This window comes from Tenrec ecaudatus, chromosome 9 (genome assembly GCF_050624435.1).
Source record: "Tenrec ecaudatus isolate mTenEca1 chromosome 9, mTenEca1.hap1, whole genome shotgun sequence".
NCBI lineage: Eukaryota > Metazoa > Chordata > Mammalia > Afrosoricida > Tenrecidae > Tenrec > Tenrec ecaudatus.
This window is the reverse complement of record NC_134538.1, coordinates 5355446-5372956: the sequence shown is the minus strand read 5'-3', so window position 1 is coordinate 5372956 and position 17511 is coordinate 5355446. Positions and strand designations below refer to the sequence as shown.

At 41.7% G+C, this 17511-nt stretch overlaps 1 protein-coding gene across 1 annotated transcript in view; it reads left to right on the top strand.

Moving 5' to 3' along the window:
- The first annotated feature begins 4775 nt into the window (after positions 1-4775).
- The window catches only part of AGBL1 (AGBL carboxypeptidase 1), a 1082464-nt gene continuing 1069728 nt past the window's right edge, over positions 4776-17511 (top strand). Inside the window, exons 1-3 of the mRNA XM_075557460.1 lie at positions 4776-4842; positions 8139-8285; positions 10514-10645. Coding sequence (XP_075413575.1) covers positions 8162-8285; positions 10514-10645 — 256 coding nt within the window. The 5' untranslated portion in view covers positions 4776-4842; positions 8139-8161. The remainder of the gene's footprint in view (positions 4843-8138; positions 8286-10513; positions 10646-17511) is intronic.

Here is a 17511-nt window from a genome sequence, read left to right as displayed (position 1 = left end):
ACAACACAAAGGGAGCACAATGGGGCAGCAAGGGGAGCAAAGTAATCAAGTCCCCAAGGAGTCTTGAAAATAGACTTCTGTCTCAGGGGATAGGGCTTGGCACCTCACCAGACCCAACTGGAAAACACTCATAAGGGTCAGCAGACAGACCTGGAACTATATATCTTTTTTTCCCTCCCCTCCTTTCTTCCTGTGTCTATCTATATAAAACAGGAAGGACAAACAATCCTGAGGAGAATAAAAATGGAACCGATGGTCCCTGGGGGACAGGATAGGGGAGTGGGGAGTCAACAAACTCGGGGGTGGGGGAACAACAAGAGATCTAAAATGGATAGCAAGGAGGTCTGGAGGGGGTTGATCAAATGCAATGTATCTGAAATGAATTACTGAGAGCCAAGTGGAGGGTGAACCCGATAGTGGGACAGGAGGAAGGGGAAAGGAAATAGAGGAAATACATAGGAAGCAAAAGCTATTTATAGAGGTATAGCTTTATATATATAGGTATAGGGGCATGTATATACATAAATATATTAATTTATAATGAAAGAATACAAGTCCATGTACATATATTTATATTTTAAGTATTAAGGTAGCAGACTTTGGGCCTCTTCTCAAGGTCTCCCAAAACACAAGAACACTTTGTTCTAATAACCTGGCACTCTTTGATATTCATCTTTTTAACATGATCACTAAAGACAAAAGGGGTACATAAGCAAATGTAGTGAAGAAAGTGGATGGATACCTGACTATCAAATGATACAGTGTCTGGGGCCTTAAAGGCTAGAAGTTATAAGCCGACATGGAAGAAGCACACCAGCCTGTGTGATCATGAGGTTTCAACGGGATCACATATCAGGTATCAAAAGAACCAAAGCAAACAATTATATCGATGTGACTGAGGGGTGTTGGAGTGGAGACCCAACATCCATCTCTAGATAATTGAACATCCCCCCACAGAAGGGTTAAAGGAAGGGACAATTCAACCAGGATGTAGCATAGCACTGAAGAAACACATACCATTCCTCTTATCCTTGAATGCTTCCCCGCTCCCCACCGCCCCGCCCCCCCAAACGACCATGACCCAGTTTACCTTACAAATCCAGCTAGACCGGATTACACACATTGATACAGATAAAAGCTCAGGACAGATAGACCCCGCAGGAACAGCAGTGGGGGTAGTGATATCATGAGGGTAGAGGGGAATGGAAGAAAAGGGAACCCATCACAAGGTTAGATATATATACCCGACCCCAGGGGGATGAGTAACAAAAATGTGGGTGAAGGGAGATAACTGACAATGTAAGACACAAAATAACAGCAGTAATATATAATTGATTAGAGATTTATGAGGGTGGGAGGGTGGGGGAGGGGAGGGGCAAAAAGAGGAGCTGATACCAAGTGCTTAAGTAGAAAGAAACTGTTTGGGAAATGTTGCTAGCAACATATGTACAAGTGCACTTAATAAATGCGAATGAGGGATTGTCCTAAGATTTGTAAGAGCCCCCAATAAAATTATTAATAAGAATTTTAAAAATAAAAAATGACCAGTTATTATCCTGAAGTCCTGTAGGCAGTTATATGCCGTTGGTTTCAGTGTCTAACAATGTTACCAAAGCCCTAAGATCATATCTTAATATAATAACAATGTCCAAAAGTAGAAGAGCTATTTTGTTTTTTTGATCTATCTTTTTCTTTCTTCTTCTTTTTTTTTAAATCCAGAGGAAAATGCTTTCTAAACTCCCCCAGCAGATTCTCCTTCACACAGTTCTAATCCAGACCTGGGTTCATACCCAGCTCTAAACGAGTCACATGAAAAGAAAACGGGCTGAGTAGAGATCAGCCACAGCTCCTGGCGCAGGCCAGGGCGAGGATCCCACGTCCTTCTTGAACACACGGCTGCCGCTTGCTGGAAGCAGATTGTCTTCTCAGGAGGGCGATGGAGGGTTGACCGATGCGTACATAGGCAACAGCGATGGCACAGGCCAACCAGCTTAGAGGTGGTGATTTAATGCATATCTTACGTCTAGGTCTCCTTCTGGCAGATACAATGGAAAAATCTCAGGCAATGCTTGTTCTCAGGGAGTGTAAGTAAATGGGATTGTAATTAGGCAAGTGATTAGCTAGGTAGGTAAATTAATCAATAAAATATACTGATTATCATTAATTATCATTTTCCAAATAGTGCATTGACCTGCATCATTCCCATTGTGGACATAGGATTTCCACTGACCAATTTTGAATTTTTAAAGGTAGATGGCTAGACCTTTCTCCCCGGGTGTATAAGTCTAGAAGATCACTAAAACCTCATCGGCATCATAGCAACATGTGAGTCTTTATTGGAAGATATACATTGGCTGGAATTCTGATCCAGGTGTCCTGAGTGGAAGGCACAGATTCTATCACTGAACCTCCGATACACTCTATCGTGCCTAAAGGGGTGGGACCAGGACCCAGTTCTTGCCTACATCAAATTCATAATCTCCTCCATTTGTTTCATTCAGTGGATCCTACTGAACACAATTTTATTCCCCTACCTTATCATGCTCTCTCATATTACCCCTGAGCACATCAAGTCATAGGGTAGCTGGACTATTCACCTACCTTCCTCCACTCTGTTTCTTAATTCCTGATTCATCACCTGAGGCACTGGCCTGGCTGAGTTAGATGCTCCTCCTGTGGACTCTCCTAAGGGCAGCTAGACCCATCTTTTTCTTTTTAGCTGCCCTTACCATTTCAAGTCGGAATCATCTGGCAGGTGTTCACCTCAGACAGGCTTGGAGCTTGATGGAGGTAGACTGGGTTTTGATCAGTTTGCATCCTCATTGTCTTGGCCGGTGATTGGAATCTGTGGGAAGAATATATGATTAACTGAAGGAGAGGAAAATTAATCCATACCATTTATTCCTCTCTGATAAATTTCTTCTTCATTATCTTTTCCTTTACTTTCTCTCATATTTCCTTTCTTAGTTTTCACTTTCTGCTTTATCCCTTCTCATTATTCATTAGTAACTGCAGTTTAGAAGCAGCATAGTATTTTCACAACTTACTTTTTAAAAAATTGGGAATATATATACACACACACACATATATATACATATATACATATGTTTTCAAACTTCCAAACATTCTTTTCCTTCCTGGACTCCTTGACATCAGCTCCCTTTGACCCATCTCCACCCCCCACCCACTATACCCCACTACCTGAAACTCTTATTCTACTTTCTGCCCTTATAGATTCGTCAATCCTGGGTTTCATATACTGAAAAACAGAAAAATATATAACAAAAATTCATGGGGGTGACCTCCAATGCCATAATACATCTAAGGTAAACCCTAATATGAACAAACAAGAAACAAAAACAGCCCCCCATCTCCAGCAAATGTTGAAAACCAGATCAGGTCCAACATGCATCAGAGGGGGGATCGACTGATAAGGTTTTAAGTGTTCAGGTCAGGTTTATCCTTTTGATTTCCTATAGTCGTCTCTGCAATGCACTCTGCTTAGTAACCACTTTCCCCCCACCCCTTGATGAGGGATAGAGGGAACTCACCGGGGGCTCATTTCCTGTGTAGCTCCCACTATCCTCCATAGTCTGCTGCAAACTGGATTCTCACAGTTTAGACTCTGATACTGTTCCTTCCTTCGGCCTTAGATTATATGATTTACAATCCTTTGGTGACTGATGATGGGGTGCTTCTTCCACGTGGACATAGTTGACATCTCCCTTAGATGGCTGCTTGTTTGGAGACGAGCCTTGAAGACCCCAGAAGCTATTTTATCTGATAGGTGGGCACCATCTTCACAGCATGCCTCTGATCTTATATTGCCACTTATTCTTCTAAGAAAGATGAGGTGTGCTGGCTGTGTACCCAGACACGTCAGAGAAACCAATCCAGGGCCTCTATTTGCTTCTGTCGGCCATGTTTCACTCCACAATTTCAGAGCAGTTAAGTCCCTTGCTCTCCTGAGGATGATGGATCCGTTGCTTGGTTGCTCCATGACTTTAACTCCTACTATGGACTGAAGAGAGAACACTTTCTGTTGGGGAAGTCTTTCCTGAGAACATTTTAGTGCATTTCTGTTTCTGTACTTTGATTTCCATTTGACAATAGCCCCAAACCTGAGATAATCTTTAATAGTGAATCCCCCAAATCCCCTGAAGTTTTCTTTAACCCAAACTACAATTGAGTTTGTCAAATCAAGAACATCTGTCTTGAACACTGTGCTTTTAAAAGAATTATCTATATGGGTTTAAATAGATAACAGTAACTCAAAGGTTAGATGGGAAATTTATGGGGCAGTGAGTTTATGTTAATAGGGAAGAAATAATTCAGAACAGGAAGTTGAAAATGCTTGCATAGCATGAAGAATGTCATCTATATCACTGGATTTTGCATGTAAGAAGCTTGAATTCTTGTATTGTCTGCTGCCTCTATGCTTAACAACAGCAAAGAGTAAAATAAAGCAAAACCAACGTAATCCAAGCCTCGTACAATTGTGAGCACTGTGCTACCACGGTCCACAGAACCTCCTTTTTCTGACTTTTCCCTGGTAAGTCGTCAGTGTGACCACGCGTGACCAAGTGGCTGATGCTACTGTGAGCCCTGCCTGAAGAGGGACCCTGAATACACAGCCAAGGTCCCTGAGACCCTCACACCTTAGCGAAGCTCTGTCATTCTGTAAGCAGGATTGCCAGAATACCTGTGCCTCTCTGACAGGTTCCTTCCGTCCTGGTGCTTTCTCTTTTAAAAGATGGCTCGCTATGTTTTCATTACAGAGGTCGTCGGACAGAGAGTCCATCCGGACCATCCTACAAGTCCTCGGTGACCTGCTTTCTGTCGGTGAGTAGGCCCCTCCTATGGTGGACGTTGGGATGTGCTGCACTGAGCTCTCAGAGGAACCCAGGTGGCCTGAGGGGTTGATCTAGCTTAGTAACCTTGAATGATTCTTCAGGCCAGTTTCTTTTACTCCCTGAGGTTAAGAAGACCCAGAGTAAACTGGGCTGATTGTACTGTTATCCTGCTTCTTACCGTCTTATCACCCACCCTGCATCCTATAGTATCTCATTAGAGAGTCATGTAGGAGCCACTCCATTACATATGCCTATTAGAAATCTGTAAAAGGCATATCCGAAAGGCAAGGTAGATCTGGAAGTATGACAGCCATGGGAGTATGGTCTTCCAAGGTCCGACGAAGAAGTTGCCTACCATGACATCAACTTAAGTAAGGGGCGCGTGACTCTCTCTACTAACTAAAGTTATCTAGAACATGTAGAGTCATGGACATTCCAACCTTTACTCAAGTCTCATGTCTACATGTGCTAGTCACGGTACACCAGAAAGGAAAACTAACATGAGGTTCCAATGACACGTTAAAGCCACAGAACTGCAAGGCCGTCATTTCAAAAGGAGCTCCCCGCTCCGAAGTCTCAGTAGACTCCCGAGGACCCTACAGGATAGAGGAGCACTGCTCCAGAGGCGTTCCAAAGTCAGGGGTTGCCACGGTTGTACATATTTGTGCAAGCTCACGGTCATGCCTTTCTCACACAGAGCTGCCGGCAGCCAGGGGCTTTAAGCCCTGTGACACCAGAACAGGGTCTACAGACTGTGCCGTGCTGAACTGTCCAGGGGACTTTCCTTCAGTCTGCTCAGTGAGGCACTTTCTCTAATTGCCTGGATGGCGTTTGTTGCCTTGAACGTGTCCAAACCTGCTCCGATGAAATGGGCTGCGGTGCAGGGCACCCCCCGTGCATGTTCCAGTAAAGCTGTGCCCGGCAGAGTGTTCAAATGTAGAGCTGATAGATTTTTAAAAATCATTTTATTGGGGGCTCGTACAACTCGTACCACTATCCATCCGTCCATTCATTGTGTCAAGCACATTCGTACATTTGTTGCCCTCATCATTCTCAAAACATTTGCTTTCTACTTGAGGCCCTGGTATCAGCTCCTTATTTTTCCCCTTTCTCCTCCCCCTCCCTCCCTCCTCCCTGATAATTTATAAATCATTATTTTGCCATGTCTTACACTGACTGATGTCACTCCTCACCCACATTTCTATTGGCCATTATATGTAGATTCTTGGAATTGGTTCCCTGTTTACCCCACATCCCCTCCACCCTCCCAGCATCACCACTCTCACCACTGATCCTGAAGGGGTCATCTGTCCTGGATTCCCTGTGTTTCCAGTTCCTATCTGCACCAGTGTACATCTTCCGGTCTAGCTGGATTTGTAAGGTAGAATTGGGATCATGATAGCGGGGCTGAGGAAGCATTTAAGAACAAATGGATAGTTGTATGTTTCATTGTTGCTACACTGCACACTGGCTGGCTCATCTCTTCCCCACAACCCTTCTGTAAGGGGATGTTCAGTTGCCTACAGACCTTCCCAACATGATTGCTGAAGACAAATGGGTGCATAAGAAAAGGTGGTGAAGAAAGCTGATGGTGCCCAGCTATCAAAAGATATAACATCATCTGGGGTCTTAAAGGCTTGAATGTAAACAAGTGGCCAGCTAGCTGAGAAGCAACAAAGTGCACTAACCTGTGTGATCATGTGGTGTCGAAGGGATCAGGTATCAAAGAACAAAAAATCATATCATTGTGAATGAGGGGGAGTGTGGAGTGGGGACCCAAAGCGCATCTGTAGGCAACTGGAGTTGATATTTTTATAAGGGGATATTCAAGCCTTTTGAGGAGTCCCTGGCTGAACTCAAATCTTAGCAGAGCACACTGACCATTATGCCACTTAGGAGGAACAATTCAAATGAAATCCTGGGAGTTCTTATCCTGATACAGGTAGTAACGACTGCTTCTTTGGTAGAGGACACGACTTTTCATGACCCTTTCTGTTGGTAACATTCTACTCTAGCAGCCCCCTTTGTGGTTGCTCTTGTCCGGTGCTATTGAGTGGCTTCTGACTCATACGGATCCCACGTAAAACAGAACTAAACACTGCCTAGTCCTGACCATCCTTAAAGTCTTGTCAGGTTTGAGTGCTTTGCTGTCACCCCATCTTGTTGGGGAACACCCTGTTTTTCCTGACCCTCTTCTACCGAGTCGTTTTCCAACGTGGGGATTCTCCTGAGAACATGTCTAATACAGGTGAGATGAAATCTTGTTACACTCACTTCTAAGGAGAATCCAGGTTGGACTTCTTCTTAGATTGGTTTGTTCATTCTTCTGGTAATCTATGGTACTTTAAATGTTCCTTTCCAACACCATAATTTGAGTGTGTCCATTCTTATGTGGTCTGCTGGGTTCACTGGCCAACTTTTGTAAACAGCTTGGATGGGGCACATTATTGACTTCAAAGTGACATTTTTGCTTTTTATCATTTTAAAGAGGTCTCGCACAGCAGATTTGTCCAATGTAACAGATGTCCCCGTTGCCCCTTTTCCCCCAGGTGGCACAGTGGACAGCTGTGACTAGGAGCACATTGGGCGGTTCTATTCTGTCCTACAGAGTCTGTTTGAATTGGAATTGGCGTGATGGCAGTGAGTTTTTTAGATTTTTAATTTAGGTCAGTGTTGCCCAGTACATGTAATCACTTCCTTTGGTCTTGTAGTTACCTGTCAAAAGCCATTTTGAAATAGAAATACCAACACACCGTTTTACGCCTAGGCCTCTTCTAAACTCTCTACTTAGAATGTTTGGATATTTTTTTTTCTTAAAGGATTACCTCAGTTGTTTTTATATTTCACTACCATAAATCATGAAAAGCTAGCAATTGACCTCATTGGGGCATAATTGAAACACTTTTATATAAGCCATGATCTCAACCTATATTATAAATCATTCTAACAAATAGCAGAACACTGATGTTCCTTTTTATATTAAAATGCATACTCTAGCATGTGTACACACACACACTCACACACGTACACACACAATATTCTAATGAGTTCTCAGGAAGGTGGGTTCTAGGGTAAAGGAACTACAGCTGATCCAACTAAGATGTTAAATCTACCATTTCTCCCACTTACCTGGTGGCCCAGGTTGCTTCAAGAATGACACAAGTCTGATTTCTGAGATGCGGTGGGCAAATCCTTGCTCTTTCACTAGTTATGCATTCTGCCTTCTAGTCTAAGACAAATGAGAGTGTGTATCTGTGGCTTATCCTTCCTCTGATTTTCCCTCAGGCACAGACCGGAGGATTCATTACATGATCAGCAAGGGCGGCAGCGAGGCCCTTCTGCAAACACTGGTGGACACAGCAAGGACGCCTTCCCCGGACTATGATATTCTTCTGCCTCTCTTTCGATTGCTGGCCAAAGTTGGTCTAAGAGGTATGCACACTCCCAGATCCCACAAAATGAATGAAAAGATCCTTATGGGATTGTTATCATGCTAAGATTTGGGGAACTCATGTGTACAGAGAAGAAGCAGCATGTCCCTGTCCCTCTGCTGGTTACAAGTCAACACCTATAGGAGAGGCAATTTTGTTGATCTGGACATCAGATTATCCAAAGTATGGGTCTTTGGACAGGACTCAGGTCAGGCCAGAGCTGCATAGGAAATTAGGAAAAGTGGAGAGATACTGTAAAGAAGCCTCTAATCATTTTTATCAAGAAATTAACACTTCTGTAAATCTCATTTTACATATAATGATGTTATAAATCAGAATATTAATGTCCGAGAGTTGCTGTAAAAATTTATCACAAATTGGGCAGCTTCGAACAATAGCCATGTATTCTTGCCATTCTAAAAGTCAGAGCAGATTGGTTCCTTCAGAGCTTCTGAAGGAGAATTTGTACCATGACTCTTCTAGCTTTTGCTCATTGCCAGCAATGCTTGGTGTTCCTGTGTCTGTGGGCCCATTATCCCAATCTCTGTCTCTGTTGTCGGACGACAGTCTCCTATATGTCTCTCTGTGTGATTTCTCCACTTCTTTAGGGATGCTAGTCATTGGATTTAAGACCCACCCTCATGATAGTTTGGTAACATCAAGGTTGGTGGTTCAAACCTATGAACTGCTTAGAGGGAGAAAAATAAAACTGCCAGACAGCTCCTTGGGAGAAAGCTGTGGCTTCCTATTCCTTTAAAGTTACAGTCTTGGGAACCCACAGGGACAGGTCTACACTGTCCTATAGGGTCGCTATAAGTCAAAATTAACTTGGTGGCAATGCGTGAGTATTCTATTAAGATTTATAATCTCGGAAACACTGTATAGGGATACTATGAGTCAGAATTGCAGGGAATGTCTAATGAGTATAGGCCCATCATAAATCATTGCATCTCCAAAACTTAATTTTCAAATACAGTTACATTCTGAGATTCCAGGTGGACCTACATATTTTGGAGACACAATTCAAGGTACTGTAAGTTGATCCTGAAATACCTCCATGAAGCCCTATAACTTCCTGGAGTTCAGGTTTAAAATCTGAGTACTCGGGACCCACTCACCTGCTGCAAGCGAGTCAAAACACCCTTTAAGCTCTTATTATGTGCAGACCCTTATACGATCTGGTTCTTCTCAAAAGTAGACCTTTTGATATCCAATGCAGCAGCTGCAGCCAAGCGTGCTAGAGTTCTGTAATACTCTTTCCTTTCAATGCTTATGACTCTGCTTTGAACCCATATAACATTCTACAACAATGACTGGATACCAGGCCCCAGTCAGCACCACCAAAAGAACATCCCAGACAGAAACCAATGAAGGTCGCTCGACTAGTTAACAGATTTTCTCAGATCTTCTGAGTATTTATTAGTGTCAGTTACTGCTGGAGGCACTGAAAACATCACAGTGATCAAAAGAGGGATGGGCCCATTCTTGGGGGGCTTCTATGCAAGCGTTGAAGGTCAGACAGTAATTAACCAGCTCATGACACACTATGATCAAGGCCGTTAGGGAAAGAAAGGGTGGCTCTACTCTAAGATGGTACGGTCGTAGAAGGGTGATATTTGAAAAGAAATTTGAAGGATGGGAAGCACTGGTAAGAGAATGAGTGATCAAGCGAACACCAGGCAACTTGATATACCCTGGGGTCAATGGCATAAATGTGGGAGACAGATCTAGATTTTAGATCTGGCCCTTGGGGGAAGTTACTAAAACTTGCTCGTGTTCAATTCCTTATCTGTAAATGGGAGGTGAAACCAGTTGCCAGTGAGCTGATTTGGGGCTCACGCTGAGTCTGTGTGGGTCATACCAGGTTAGTCTCTGTGTCCGAAGGGTTTTCATTCACTTACACTTAAAAAGTAGATCTCCAGCCCTTTCTTCCGAGATGCTTCCAGGTAGACTTGAACCTTTAGGCTTTTGGTTAGAACCCATTAACCATTTGGACCACGTGGAGACTTCAGAGCAAGGGCTGCTATTGTTGTTAGTTGTTACTTAATCATCTCTGACTCATGAGGATCTGACATATAAATCAAACCCAAAATGATTGGCGTGCATAATGACTCTACAGGACAATCCTCCTCCATTCCCCTCTTCCTATTCCTCTACACTCCACCCTGCACAACCTTCAGAATCAATCAATGCCAAACAAAACCGAGATGAGTTGTTTTGTATTCTTAGATAAGCACTTTGGAAAGAAAGCACTGGAATTGGAAGCACTCGATGTGACCTTGATTATGGCCAGGAAAAACCTGTCCCACAGCCAGAACCTCCTCCACTGTCTCTGGGCTCTGCGGGTGTTTGCCTCCAGCGGTAAGTGACTGCATTGGTGCTCTCTGGGGTGGCGTTCAGACCTAAGTGGGAGGTCTGGGCGTCAATTTGGGGTCTGTTTAGAAGAGATGCATGGGCAGAGTGCATCTGTGGTTTCATCCGTATTTCATTTCTTCATTTCTTCCTCAACCAGGTAGAACTACTGAATCTTTTCCTAGACATAGTCCTTTTTTTTTAAACTATATTTTAAAGAATTTATTTATTTATTTTTACAAAACAACCTTATCATTTTCAAAGTACTCTCCATTACATTTAATACATTTGTCAAATCTGCGATTTCATTCTTGGAAACATCTTTCAAACTCATCTGTTTGGATGGCTGGTAGCATCTCCCTCATTTTTTTCTTTTCTGTTTTTCATTAAATACTTTTATTGGGGCTCTTACATCTCTTATCACAATCAATACGTTCATCCATTGTGTCAAGCACATTTATACAGATGTTGCCATCATCATTGTCAAAGCGTTTTCTTTCTACTTGAGTTCCTGATATTAGACCCTCATTTTGTCTCTTCCTCCCCCAACCTTCCTCCTTCATGAACCCTTGATAAATTATATATTATTATTTTCATATTTTACATCATCTTCTGTCACCCTTTGACCCACGTTTCTGTTGTTTGTCCCCTGGGAGGGGGTTATATGTTGATCTTTGTGTTTGATTCCCCCTTTCTCCCCCACCTTCCCCTTATCTTCCTGCCATCTCTATTCTCATTGTTGGTCCTGGATGTTTATATATCCTGAGTTTCCTGTGCTGTAGGCTTTTATCTGTAGCAGTGTAAATCATCTGGTTTAGTCTGATCTGTAACATAGAATTGAGGTCATGATAGTGGTGGGGAGGAAGCATTAAAGAATTAGAGGAAAGTTGTATGATTCATCAGTGCTATACTGCACTCTGACTGACTCGCCTCTTCCTTGTGACACTTCTGTAAGGGATGTCCAATTGTCTACAGATGGGCTTTGGGTCTCCACTCCACCCCTCCACTGCCTACCCCAAATCCCATTAACATTGGTATGATTTTATTCTGGGTCTTAGATGCCTGATTCCTGATCCCATTGACACCTCATGATCACAAAGGCTGGTGGGCTTCATCCATGTGGGCTTTGTTGCTTCTCAGCTAGATGGCTGCTTGTTTATCTTAGTCCTGAACATTGTTTTTTGTTTATTTTTTCTGGGGGGTCAGACAACACAGCATTCTTTATCACCAATTTCAGTTGAGTCATCTCTGACTCCTTGACATGCCATTTGTATCTGAGTAGAATTGTCCTCCACATGGTTCGAAGTGATTCATTTTTCTGAAGGACACTGGTAGGCTTTTCTTCTGAAGTGCCTTTGGATGAGCTTGAAATCTCCACCCTTCCTGTAGCAGTCAAGGAGCAGTAACTGTTTGCATTATTTGGGGACTCCATTGTAACGGGGCCTCCCTAATTGTCCTCTCAAGGGAAAGATCAAGATTGTTAGCAGATGATTTAGTCCACATCATATTCAAGGTATGTGTCAACAATTCTTCTCATATCACAAATTGCCATATCATATCCTGAAACTACCTCATGATCATTCTCAATATAACCCTCCAGAAAACACCTACATATGTCACAGCACATGAGTTTAATACTTATTTACCTTCTCCTGATTTGAATTATTTCCAATTATCATAATAATCCAGTAGTTAGACCTATCATTTTGTGCTTAAAAACTTAAATGAGTAAGATGATTGCTTGAATCCGTAAGAAGTCATGTTTCTGACTCCAAAATGTAGGTCGATTCTCTTCGACATATGAAAATACTTTATTAAAAGGTCTAGATTCTACACCTATTTTACATGTAACAAGCACAGACTTTCATTTCTCTTCTCTGAGCCCCCTTTCTGTGATATAAAAGTATTATTTCATGTGGAATGGAGAACACGGGATCAGAACCAGAAAGGCCTGAGGTTGACTCTGATTCCAGGTGTAAGAAGTCATGTGACATGAGAACGTCATCTGTCTGAATCTCAGTTTCCTTCTCCGAAAAGTGGTAGTTTGATAAAACTCATAGAGTTTAAAGTAGAAATAGATAAGTTAACGTTTGTGTGCATGTTTGGCATGAATTAGCTGCTCTTTTCCATTTTTCTGCTCTACTCTTTTCTCCGTAATCTATGGAAATCAGGAGGAGCACCCCTAGTGGTTTCTTCTTATTATTGGTAACTAGTCTAAGAACTACTAAATTAAATGTATTTTATTGGTTAATTCCATTAATAAAGGTAGAGTGTCTACAAAGAGGAAGTCTTATTGGGGATTAATGCGATAAATTCCACGTTCAGAGAGCCACAACTTACCTACTCATATAAATTGATAAGACAGTCAGATGTGTTTGAGAAAGATGAAAGGGATGTAAACAAAGCCATCTCTAATAAAGGAAGCTGAGTTATAAGCTGAGGCTTGTATAATGGATGTTGCTCACTTATTAGTAGTCAGAATGTGTGCTACCCCAGTCAGTGGTGAGATTCAGCCCACACCAGTTTGACAGTACTGATATCTAACTTTTTGTTGAGTATGGCAAACCAGGATTTTCTCTAAGGTGGAAGGCCAAATGTGGAAATCACAAATTTCCATCCCTTGCTGGTTTTAATGTTCATCTGAGCAGCTGCAGCAGCTTCTCAGTGTCCACAGAAGTAGTCATTCCATCCATTAGTATACAACAATTCAAGAGACTGATGCTTGTCATATTTGTTTATTCATTTCATAAAACTACACTTTTGCTGAAATACTATATTTGTATTCTTTTGCACTGTTACTTCAGTAAACAAACATATAACGTAAAGAGAAGATGTGCCAGACAACCAGGAGGTGACACGCGATCATTCATTTCAGCTTTATGTTACACCCAAACTCCCATGAGACCTTGTGAATGAATCGTGCATTTCCTGAAAGTGTTCCAAGAGCTAAAATGTTGTCAGAGAAGTTACTCCAAGTTCAGTAGCAGTGGAAAGGGATTTTTCAAATATGATCATAATACGTTCAGAGAAAAGACGTCACCTGTTTCTAATACAGCAAACACCCTTCAACTAGTGGTTTACTTCTAAAGGAATGGGCTTCTACTCCGAGAGTGAAGCCATGGTTAAGGACACTCACACAGCCAATGATGTTCAGATAAAAGCAAAGACTGTGGCAAGTGAGGGCTCCGATTGAGAATCAATACAGAAATAACTTAAACAACAGCTTTATTGTTTGCCAGATATTGTTAATGCTTTTACATTAATCTTTAAAAAATGATTATAGCATAATCTAGTTTTGTGTACCTCTTTTATTGGGCTTATTTAAGTATTTACTGTATTGAAAAATAAACTACCTTTCACTGTATCGCTTTTTAATACTTAAAATGGTCATCAGAACAGCGAATCATTGTTAAATCACTGAATTATTTGAATTCCACCACTGACCCCAGTGTGGTGTTTGCCCACAGCACAAGATTTGAAGTATCTTGTTTTGGTTTACAAGGAATAGTTAGGCTGCATAATTTGCCTTCTTTATTACACATAATAGTTGCGGCTATCAGGAAAAAATCACCACACCCTGGATCTTAACAAAAAGTACTGAGATATAGCAAGTGTAAGGAAGTGGATATTTGGTTCAGATTCGAAGTCTACATTTATTGAACCAGCTAAGTGTGTCAGAACATATTTAAACATGACACTATCGCGGTCACACATTGTCTTTACTGATGAGAGGCAAGCAGAGTTCAGGAAGCCTGTGGATTGCTGTCTCTGCTAAATTGTGAGTCACTGTTGAATTTTCACGCAGCATTCCCTCCATTCCTATCGGCAAAGGATTTGGCTGCAAGTGTCCAAGCTCTGTGACAGCCGGTTTTCAGATGGCCAATGGGATGTTTACAGAGCTGCCAGAGACGCAAGGATGAACTCAATGAGAATTTCTTTTTGTTGTACTCTTTCACTTCAAGTCTGAAGTTTTCCACATTAGACTCGGCGTTCCTAAAACTATTCCCTTCTGAATTGTACTTTTAGTACCAGAGTTTTTCTGAATTCAAGAGTCATTTCAGCCCGCTTTCCCAATTCAGAAGTCAATACTGAATTAGGAACCATGAGAGTGGAAGCTTGGTGGCCAGAAGTAGGATGCCAAATTCCTGAATTCTGATCCGAGTAATTATTGCCTGCTCCAGCCATAGGAGGGATACACGCATAAGGGGTGTTCCAAGAACATGTACCCCTTTGTAATAACCAAGACACTTGCCATAGCCTCTAGGTGACGGACTAGACTGGGATGAACTGTAGAAGTCACCAGGTTTTCTTTCACCTCCTTTTCCAAGGCTTGTTTATGCACATTGTAAGTCACCTGTTTCTCACATTGCTTCTCCATCACCCTGTCCCCTGTTCCTACTCACATTTCTAGGAACAAGGCTTCCCCAAAGCACAAAGCAGTCCCAGTTCTGTCTTACTACATCAAAGCAATAGAAAATAAAAGAGAGCTACCCCTTTGAAGATTATTTTAACTTCCAACATGTTTGTTCCTGATGCGAGAGGCTTCACTATTTCCCTATGAATTCTTTTTTTCCCTAATGGACATTATTTTTTTAATAATACTTACAAACCTATTTTTATTGTCAAGTTGGAGACGATTTAGAAAGCAGATATCAGGTTCACATCCAATAAGTTATACATACTTTATTTCCTGTCATTGATTACAATCCTCTCTGTGTCATATAACTTATTCCACTTCCTCCCCTGTGCCCCTGTTTTCATTGCTGCTTCTTCCCTAACTCTACTGAACTTTGTCCTTTGGTGAATGCTGCCCTTTTGATTTCAAATGGGTGATTGTTCTAAGGTCTGGTTCAGATGTTACTAGTTGGGCTGTGATCTTCAAAGTTCGAAACCACCAGAAGCTCTTCTGGAGAACGACTGGGCTCTCTACTCCTGTAAACAGTTACAGTCTCAGCCACTGGGAGGTGGAGTCGCTATCAGTCAGCATTGACTCAATGGTAGTGAGTTTTGGTTTGGTGCACACCTTAATATGTTACTGTTCCCCTGATAGGTTCATCTGCTCTTTGGTTGAAAATTGAGTCATGAGGGGTGAGTTCATTTCCAGACTTCAATGGTGACTAAAGGCCATAGTCATATAGGATGTAACAGTCTATCTGACCATGCAGTCTGGTCTTACGCTTTTGAGAGACTTTCTTCCACATTACCCTCCCACTCTATCCAGGATCTTAAAAGGTGGTCTCAGGGTCATGGAGACTGATGTCCATTGGACTCTTGTTTCCATATGTCTTTTATTTCCATTGTTCTTCTTCCCTTGGGACAAGCGGAGACCAATGCTTGCCCCTCTGACGATGACTCATGAGCTTTTAAGAACAGTCATTACTGGACAAAGTAGGATATAGCATACGGTTTTGTGTACTATGTGACACCAATTGACCTTGGTGTCCCCTGAGAGTATGCCCCAGGCCCACCAAATAATGAAGTTTTCATAATTTCTTCCCATACTTCCCTTCATCATCATACCCATTTAGCCAACAAGGGTCTACACACACAAAAGCACAGCAAGTTTCCATGTCCTTTTGTCTTCTAACATGACAAAAGTCTTTTCTAAAGTCAACTGGATGAATATATTAAAGAGTTAGTGAAGCTGTGAAGGATTTCATTTTGCTTGGATCCACAATCAATGCTCACCGAATCAACCATTGTTTTAGGGTACAAAAGAGATCCCAAATCTCAAACATAATTTAAGGAGAATATTTATGAAGTCTTAACTAAGATAAAAGCAAGACAAAGCCCAAGATGTAGTATTTGGATGATGGAGACCATTAACACAAAGTCATCATGGCGTCCAACAATCTGCAATCACAAATCAGACCTGGATACATTGGGAACTGTCACAAATTCATGATCAGTGGTTGAGCAACACATCACAGTTACAGGAGGGACTACAGAAATGGGAATGGATCCATGTCTGGAGCACCTATATTGTGTGAGACAGAAGAGATCACAAGATTAGTCCAGGGTCTTCCATCATGGCAGCCTTCCAATCATGACTGCAACCCTCAATATGACGATCTCCATCAAGACACACCAAGGCAAGCCCCTCGGGAAGGTTGCTCCTTTCTAGGCTGCCTGTAGTTGGGCGGAGGCAATCCACTTTGCAATGCACTCTGCCCAAGGGCAACGCTGTTCTCATCGCTAGTTAATGGTCAGAAGGAATTCAGTGGAGCCTTCATACACTTAATCCTTGCCTAAGGACATCCTGCCTGGTAAAGTAGAAGGTCAATTAAAGAAAGCGTATGACCCTACATGAGTTGGACTGACACCGTGAAACAAAATGAACTCAGACAATGATTGTGGGCACTATTTTGTTGTACACAGGGTTAGTATCAACCAGAACCAAAGTGAGGCACCAATAAACAACTGCAGCATTCCTTCTTTGCCAGCGCAATTGACTGTTTCTTTGACAAGCTCATGAATGAGAAATTGCTGCAGTCCTGGGTGACCCAGGTACAAGTTGAAGGGGACCTTGGGCTATAGATGGAAAAAAGAGGAAGCTGTCTTATTTATTTCTGCTGTTGACTTTCTGATTTATAAGGTTTCAACTTGATATTTTCATAATTATATAGCTTACATAGTTATATAGTTTATTTTATAATTTTAGCTTAGATATAGTATATATCTAGTTTATATATTTACCTTATATATTAATTTATAATTACATAGTTTATAGCTTATATTTAGTATATACTTCATAATTTTGAAGTTTATAACTATAATTTATAAAGCTTCAAAAATTCAGTTGAAGTTGTATTGAACCTAACTCACTCAATTGCAGCATTTCTTCATTATGAAGTTTTTCAAATGATGGAACATGT